Genomic DNA, 9,241 nt, shown 5'->3' on the forward strand with positions numbered 1-9,241 from the left:
TGTGCAACAGTTGTGCCAAATTCATGTTTTGTTGGGTTTCCTGTAAATATGCCAAATGGGAAAAAATGTTTCCAGCAGTCACAAATACAAGTAGGAAGAAGTAGAAGTGTGTCGACTGAAGTGGCAGGTAATTCACAAATTAAAAATCACCAGTGTCAGTGTCTGCTTGTGTTGTTTTTTTCTATCTATGATATCATGCTAATTGAATATCTTTAACAAGACAGAACAAACAATTTGAAGACATCAGCTTAGAAATATTTGAAAATATTCACACTCTCTCGCTTCTGACTTAAAAGCGGTATCTAAATTATGCCCCAAGATAACTGGGCACTAGATTTCTGACTTGACAATGCTTGACACTGTATATGCAATGCTATTATAGCTCTCTTCAGCTTTTTTAATAATCTCATAAATATTCATGGAAGAGTTGGGCCCACAGATCAACGTGGGCTGTAATAGCTTTTTCTGTCAAGTCACTCGTTACATTGATACATTGCTAATTATGAATATAATATATCAAGTCGATTGTAAAACAAAATATTGAGATTCTTTGATGAGTTGCAAATTATGGATCCTGACAGGAGCAACCAGGCAATTCCCAACTACAAACACAACTAAAGAGGTTTGCAGCGCTTGTTATTATATGGATATACTGTACTTGAGATAATACATCTTAGATCAGTGACTGTTTCAATAGGATTTCCTGAGATTGGAGAGTTAGACTAAGCATACTGTGAGATCTCCACTTTTTAATTGTACTGTGTCTCTACAGTATGTTTCATATGTAAAGATGGAAACAGAATTCACCAGCTATGATGTTAAGCATATGAGCTTATGAATTAATAACACACTCAGGAGTGTTACAGTTACATGCATCTCTGCATACTGCAGAGGCTTCAACACAGTAAGATGTAATGATGGCACATTTAGGGACAGTGGATTACAGTCTTTGAATACAGCATGATAATGACCCAGTGGGAATAGTGCAGTGGAAGTATTCGTGCTATATTTAACGCTGGAGCCTATAGCCATCTCTCACACTGCAATATGTGGATCTGAAGCAGTGTAATTTATCTGCTGCCTGCCCTCTTACATGGTCCCAGCTATTAAAGAACCCAAAACTCAGGGGAGCTCCTGCTAAAAATAAGCCAAACTAGGTTACAATTGGAACTGAAATGAAGCCTTGAGAAGTGTTCCTGGTACTGGGCCTGCATTTGGGAGTCCGACAGGCTCAGGTTGGATCCCAAGAAGCTCCACATCGAGCCATCAGACCTATGCATTATGTAGCAAGGGTAACCCTGTATGGCCAACGCTATCCAGTCACTGGACTGTGAAAGGCAATCTAGTGTCCGCAGATGCAAGCACCCACGCGCACTCACAAACTTGTGCGCATACATGCCAATGACCTAGTTGTGGAGAAGTAGTGTCAATGTCAAAGACTAACAGAGAATGCTACAAACCGAGTTTTGGCTCGGTCATCACAGTGCATTAGCTGAACCATGAGCAATCCATCTTATTAAGTAGGGCACAGGCTACAATGCGTATCTGAGTCAATCAGCTTCTTTACTACTTTGTATGAGAAACACACTGCTTGTTTAATGTGTGTGTACTCGTTTTGGCATAACATCTCATGTCCCTGTGACAGTTCTTCGACCCAGGTGAAGTGCTGTACGCCTACGACAGCCCTGCAGGGTATGGACTAATGGGACTACAGCTGCTGGCGTACGTGTGGTTCTGCTACGCCGTGCTGGTCTCTCTGAAACACTATCCGGAAAAGCAACCCTTCTATATCCCTTTCTTCACCACGTACACACTATGGTGAGACCCTCACAGCTTCCCCACTCTGCCCTCGCTGCGGATAATAGCACCTGAGCGAGAGATTGCAGGGGCAGAAAAATACACATTTCTGTGTTTGAGGTCTATTCAATTTGAATAATTTATGCCTGTCTGTAAAAATGTGCACAAGATAGCTGATGCTTTAACAGTCCGGGAATGAAAGTTGTTTATTTTACACTACCCTTTAACAACATTGTGTGCCCAACCTTTGTGCTCTGCTCATACTGTAGATAATTGTTCTTGAGTGAATGATTGCTAGAGGAAAATATCTATTTTTACTCATCTGATGAGGTCTCTTCTATTAGAATAATTTATGCTCATATATGTATGAAAGATAACTGATATTTTAAAGCTTTGTACTGGAAAGTACTGCTTTTCCTTTACATAAATATAAGAAAAGCCCTTCTACATACACTCCTGGGCTTCTCTGGCCTTCACTCACTGCATATAATGGCATGAGCTTGAAATGAAGGGTAGATTACAAAGACTAATATTATCTTTATATTTCTTTCTCATTGCTACCACTATCTCCTGCCTCATTATCTACGCCTCTCTTCTCTTCCCATTTTTATCTTTCTCTATGCTTTATATCTACTCTCTCTGCCTCTCTTCCTCTCACCATCAAACTCTCCTCTCATCTTTTCTTTTTAATGTGTTTTCTCCCCCATCGTTATCCTAAATCTTCTCACTTGTCCTCCTCAGGTTCTTCGCAGTGCCCGTTATGGCCCTGATCGCTAACTTTGGTATTCCTCGTTGGGCCCGGGAGAAGATCGTCAACGGCATTCAGCTCGGCATCCACCTCTACGCTCACATCGTCTTCCTTGTTCGTACTATACACACACATATGCTCATGCAGACCCTTGCGCTTATACGTACTGTAGTTCACATTATTCAAGAGTCATTATTGCCACTGTCAGTCATACATTATTCACTATCCTTGAGTCATAACTGCCTCATGCTGATTGTCTCCTCCACACATCATTATCTACCTCTTCCTCACCTTCGACACATTGTTCTTTGCTAATGGGCCGTTCTGCTCTCGTAAATTTCCTTTTATATTCCTGCTCAGTGCATGTATTACAATTCTCACTCATACCTCATATGCTTTGGCTTTGAAGTAGCTACTTTATATCTATCTATCTATATGTATGTATATATATATATATATACAGCTAAACTTGCATTTACCTTGTCATCCTTTTGTCTCTTAGGTTATCACACGACCTTCAGCAGCCAATAAGAACTTCCCGTACCACGTTCGGACATCCCAGATTGGGATCCTGCTCTCCAGTCCGAAAGGGGACGAGGGGGGCGAGAGCTTCCCCCATCATGCCTACGGAAATAGCTCCTTCCTAGGAGACTCTCAACCCAACTTCACTGAACTCTTCTCCATCCAATCAGTGAGTCTAACTTCAATGTGTACATGCGCTTGGATCTCTATTTCATATCCTGGGTTAATGTTGTCAGAATACAGAAAAGCTGATAGCAGAACAAGTGCAGATAAATTCATGTGAGAACTATTATTGCTCATTTATTTCTACGTATTAAATCTGATTAAATTAAAGAAACAGGTTAAAGGTAAAAAAAAGAGCATCAGAATAGAATTATAGGCTATTTATCTATAACCTGTTTAAACTTTTCCTAAACATTTTGCAGTGCCATGTGTAATTAGTTTTATATAAGTTGTATGCATTTTTTTTTTGATTGTTTATAAAATGCAAACTTTGCTGTGTCAAATGTGGCTTGAAATTAACTGTTTTCTCATTTAACAAATATGTCTCAAATTAGAAGTCATCAGTGGAACAATACAATTTCTAAGGGGACATGTTTTTAGGGATAATTTCTTGGTGGAAACTTCCATCTCTTCCTATATGTGTCGGGTGAATGACAGTAAGAACAAATTAAGGTGTTGTGGCTGCTGTGATGAATTATCTAGCATGAAGTTTTTTTCACACTGCACAGAAATAAATGGCAGAAGAGAAGCCCTGAATCCTAAAACTACAGTGATACAGTGTTCAGACACCAACAGGAATAATATAAAACAGAGCGGCAGCCCAAATGATTTGCGAATATGACAAAGTGCATGACAACTGACACAAAATCACAACAAGGAAAGGCAAGTTTACAGGACCTTTCAAACACAGACGCAACTGAAAGACAATTAAAATAAACATGAAAATAGAATTAAAATAGTGCACTAGATGAAAGGAGGGGAGTTTTTAATTTAGATTTGAAAGTGGCTGAAGATGAAGGAAATTGGTTCTGATGTTCTGAAGCTATTATGTGTTTTATAATACAGTACTAGCACTTAGAAGCTGATTCTCTAACTAACTGGAAGGCTGTGTTAAGAGGAATAATGAGCCCAGTTCTAGGACTCTACAAACAGAATTGCTGCATTTGCTGCCGATGTCAGGAAACACCAGTTAAGAGTGTGGTTGCAAAAAAACTCCATTAAAACCCCATGTTTTTTAATTTGGCATTTAGTCTTTATAGCCCTGGAATGAAGGTGGGCAGTACGAGTCTCTCCTCTTTGTTGCCAAGTAGGATCTGCTCTTTCTTGTCTTTAAATTAAGGTAATGAAGTTGCAGTTGATTAATTGCATCGACACAGTGGGTCTGTTGGATCAGGATCATTTGATGAAGAAGCAAAGCAAACATGAGTGTTGTTTCCATAGCTATGTACAGTCCTTTACTGTTTTGCAGGATTGGGCCTGAAGGGTACATTTAGAGGTTATCACAGCAGTCTCTGTGCTAGAATGTGGTTGGAAAACAGATTGAAAATTCTGTCATTAGTTTTCATAAGAAACAAAATATTTAAAACCAGTGTTATACTAAATATTGCATTTAGTATAAAAAATATCCAGGTTGGAGAAGCTTTAAACAAGCTTTGATGAATTATGACTTTGGAAAAATGCCTGATGAACCATTCACAGTTTGCAGCACATCGAATGATAATTGACTGACAACGAAGAGGCATGACATGACTAGTCATTACAGCTGAGATATGCATTGTCTAGAAGAATCAAGTCATTAGGAGGAATGTGTTTCTTATAATATGTTCAAGTTTATATAGACATGAAGGTAAAGCTGGGCAATAATTCAATATTATCGTTTAGTGAATTTTAGCAGAATCTTACTGCGATCAAGTGGAATACAGTGCAGCAATTAGTCAATTAATCAATTAATCTGTTGACAGAAAATCTAGATTTTTGCATACATACAGTAAACACTAATATACAGTCCAGTAGGGTCAAGTTCGTTAAACTGTAATTTGTGGAGGGTTAAAGTTACTGAACCAGAAGCCTGGAGGTCAGGAAACAGGAGTGTGTAACTTACTCTGACCTATATAACCACACTTCCTATAGAGGAAGCTGTCAAAATGTGATATATTGTAGGGTGTTATTGACACAGTGTCTGCAAGGTCTCACTTTCTGGCCAGGGCAACGCATTTCCGTAACCTACATCCTGAGGATCAGACCAGGTCAAATGTGTAAAACCGTCATCTTCTTCCCTCCAGGAGCCAGTAAAGACGGTGGAGGAGACGGTGGCCCGTAAAGGACCAGAGGTGCCGAGGAACAGCGAGCAGAAGATCATCACCACTGCTGCTGACTTGACATCGATATTGCCCCCACCCCCGCCTCCGATACCCCCCCGCCCGGCCGCACGCTCACCCCCTCTGCCGCCTCGGCTCCCCTCCTTCACCGAGTATTTCAGCATGCAGAGCGGTGGAGGAGGAGGAGGGTTCGGATCAAAGGCATGAGAGAGAGCGAGACGGGACAGATGGAGATGGGGGAAGGCATGGAAGGAGCAGACAGAATGACAATACAAAGTAAAGAAAGAAAGTGGAAATCAAGGTGGTACTGTTTGAGACAGCCAAAAAAAAGTTTGGATGGACAAAGAAGAGAAGTCATCAGAAAAGAGCATGTGAAGGTGAATCTCTAAACGGTCCCTTTTCACCTGTGAGTGGAAATAACCAGAATGGAGGAGAAGGAGGAAATGGCTGTGAGATAGCAGTGCAGAGGTTGTTAAAGAATAAAGAAGCAATAAATATTTGATGTTGACCAGTAAAAGGCACACAGGGAGAAAGATGACAAAGTGGATGTAGCCAGAGCAATAGAATGATAGCTGTGCACGACGCGGAAATGGAACAAAATTCTGAAATGCTTTTATTCAAAAATTCATGAGGCATTGATGGTGTGCCTGGGAGAGTTTGTAAATAGTTAAAATTGGAGAGAGCTACCACTCTGTATAGTTTTTATTTAAAAAAAAAAAAAAAAAAGGAAATTAATTTTTTTTTTTTCCCCCACATTGAATTCCAGTTGGTGCTGTGACCACCGAAAAATCTCATGCCATTACATTTATCTGATTCATGTAAAAAAAAAAAAAAAAAAAAAGAAAAAAAAAGAGACTTTTTTATGTTTGACACATTTTGATAAAGCATAGATATTTACTCTATATGGAGTTTGTTGCATTAATTTATATTCTTATATGCCTTCATTGCAGCTGGTTATTCTGGATTGATATGCTGATGTGTAAATGTAAAATGTCACGTTTACTGTGGGCACTTCTAGGTACGTACTCGTAAAAAAAACACGCATGTTTGTATTGTATTTCCCGTCCAAAAAGCTGATATATGTACTACACGTGACCATACAATATTTGCTTATTGTGTGTATTGAAATCGAAACTTTTGTAAATACATACAATAGGCTTGAGTATATTTTTGACTGGATAAATTCTGTTCATCGTTATTCCAATCTAAACCCTCTTGCGCTGTTTGAAACACAATATAAAACCAATATTATACTATATCGGTTTTAGTTGAATTCACGCTGGAGTGCAGAATGTTCCTGCTCAAAAATGTCATTTCTCTGTGTATGTAGACGTTGGTGAATGTACTGATGCAATACAGCACAAGGACAGGGGTGATTTTCAAGTTACTGGAATGCTACAACTGTGTCTATTTTTCTTTTCTCTCTCTCTCTCTCTCTCTCTGGCCACTCTATCTACAACACATCAACACATCTATGATTTAAGAGCAGGAGGCTGCCCTTTTTCTTTTTTTTTTTTTTTTTTTTACCTACAAGTAACTTCATCCTCACCCCTGTCTAGTACCTGAAACGTGAATACTGTATTTGTAAGCTTTTCGCACCTGAATGTTTGAACTGTGCGCAAGGTTTAACAAATATTACTGGTTTTGTATCTCCTTACATTGAGCTATAACAAGAAAAAAAAAAAAAAAAAGCCTTGTAGATGAACTGTGAAAACAGCAACACAACTGTACATTTTGTCTGTCCTGCATGGAGCACTTTAATGTTCCTGGTCTTAGTCTGTTTATTCGTGAAGATGTCACCTTATAAGACTGCTTTGAAACCTGTATTCACACCACATCTAGTAGTATTCCAGATGCATACACCTGTAAATACAGTCTGAAAATGTCATTGATTGTCTGGACATTTTAGGGAACTTATCATGCTTAGTCAACATAGAATTGCTGATGTTGATAAGTCATGTAAGAGTGTCATTGAATCTGAGTTTACCACCAGCTTCCTGCAATTCTGAAACTGGAAAAAAGGACTTCTAATCCATAAAAACAGTGGTATTCAGCTAATAGTTCACAGATTTATCTGGCAATCTTGCTGTAATGGAGTACTTTATAGGATGTTAGGACTGTGGTGTGTAACTTGTAAGAGTGTAGTCAGAGGTGTAACTTAGTCTGTGAAACAGAATGATACTTGAATTAAGAGTACTAGTTGTTATTTCTGATTCTGTGTCCGGTTTATATTCGGCATGTCTGCCATTTTGTCTGCTGTTGCCTATTGTTATGGTTGCCATGACTTGACTGAACAGACACTGGGTGACTAGACTTAAGAGACAGGCTTACTGATACTGTATCACTGCTTCAGCATTGTGTATATTGACATACAATTGAAGGACACACACTTAGGGAGAGAACATGGAGAAAAGAGATTATGTATGCATGACAGAAAACAGCACAGCTTTTAGGCTACTCAGAGCGATCTGATTAAGAGCACATCACTGAAGCACTGTTCAAATGCATTTTAATGGTGTCAAATGACAATTCTAAATACGCTGTATATATACACTTTTTGCCAAAATAATAAAAAAATGGTTTTATTAGAGGCCTTGTCTGGGTTTGTGTTTTATTTGGCTACTGCGTTAATTGGGAGTGTTTGTGTTCCAGTTAGGACAAGGGCATGTGTCCAAAGGAATAAATCTAAAATCTGTAAATCATGTATAGAATCTGTTCTCATTACAAGAGTCCATTAAAGTGAAACACCGCAGGGACAGACTCCAGGATGGTCTCACTCTGATGTAGGCTAGCCTAATTATTTCTCAGTGACTGCCAGTGTCCTGGTCTGTAACTGCTGAAGTGCAGAGTCACAACAAACTGTGCCTGTCTGTACTTGTTCTTCAGTACAGGTCTAAATATACAAACTGCTTTCAGCCTAAATGCTGCCAGTCTTTACAGGAAAAATACAACCTCTTCCATTATTTGGTATCAATTTGTGATGTGAAGTGAGTATATAATATTTTCGGTCTACTAACTTCTTTTCATCTGTCCACTTTACAAGCAGTGGACACAATAATATAAACATGTGCCAAATCTAATGCAATACAGTCTAAACATCTTACAATATGTAAATATTATCTTTGTCAAGCTGTGATAACGCTATCTTGTGGGTTTGTGTTATAATATATTGTAAAGTGTTCTATGAATTGTCCACCAGGATGCATGAAAATGCTTTTGCTTCTCTGACAATTTAAAATATCTGCAGTGAAAAAGCTTTGTTGTAAGTTACTTGTGTTTTTTTTCATCTGTTGAGCAAATGATAACAACCACAAACTATGACCTGATAAATAAGAATACAGTTAAAAAGACAAAAATGAATGATAAACTACACACAGGTAGCCCTTATTTTAGGGCTTTTGTACAAGTTTGCCTGCAGAAATTCTTTTCGGAATTTGAAATGGGAAGTTTTCATGAGCATATAAAATAAATATAGCTGGTTTTCCAGGTACCCAAAGTGCAGACTTTCCTTTAATGTGCTGCCGTTTTGTTAAAGGACAGGTTCACAATTTTTCAGGCCTGTCTTAAAACAACAGGCAGGTGCCCATATGGACATTAAAACAGGTTATGCTTGCTATAATTATTCCTCCTGTTCATACTGGCATTTACAACGTTCCTTCCTAATGCACTTCCAATACAAGTGATGGGGAGAGAATCCACAGTCCTAGTTTCATGCAAAAAGATACTTAGAAGTTTATCTGAAGATAATGTGAAGCTTAAGCCATCCAAACTAATCAGACCAAGTTAATATCTTCCAAAGTTACAGCCTGTTTACTACAAAATTCCCTTTTTCTTTCCCCTGGAGCTCAACAAG

The 9,241-nt window shown here is 38.7% G+C and overlaps 1 protein-coding gene across 1 annotated transcript in view; it reads left to right on the forward strand.

The window, feature by feature from the left end:
* The window catches only part of tmem145 (transmembrane protein 145), a 40,430-nt gene extending 32,452 nt beyond the window's left edge, over positions 1 to 7,978 (forward strand). Inside the window, exons 12-15 of the mRNA XM_044359153.1 lie at positions 1,646 to 1,818; positions 2,539 to 2,659; positions 3,048 to 3,236; positions 5,353 to 7,978. Of these exons, the coding sequence (XP_044215088.1) occupies positions 1,646 to 1,818; positions 2,539 to 2,659; positions 3,048 to 3,236; positions 5,353 to 5,595 (726 nt within the window). The 3' untranslated portion in view covers positions 5,596 to 7,978. The remainder of the gene's footprint in view (positions 1 to 1,645; positions 1,819 to 2,538; positions 2,660 to 3,047; positions 3,237 to 5,352) is intronic.
* The last annotated feature ends 1,263 nt before the right edge of the window (positions 7,979 to 9,241 follow it).

The sequence above is a fragment of the Thunnus albacares genome, chromosome 8 (assembly GCF_914725855.1).
Source record: "Thunnus albacares chromosome 8, fThuAlb1.1, whole genome shotgun sequence".
In the NCBI taxonomy this organism is placed as follows: domain Eukaryota; kingdom Metazoa; phylum Chordata; class Actinopteri; order Scombriformes; family Scombridae; genus Thunnus; species Thunnus albacares.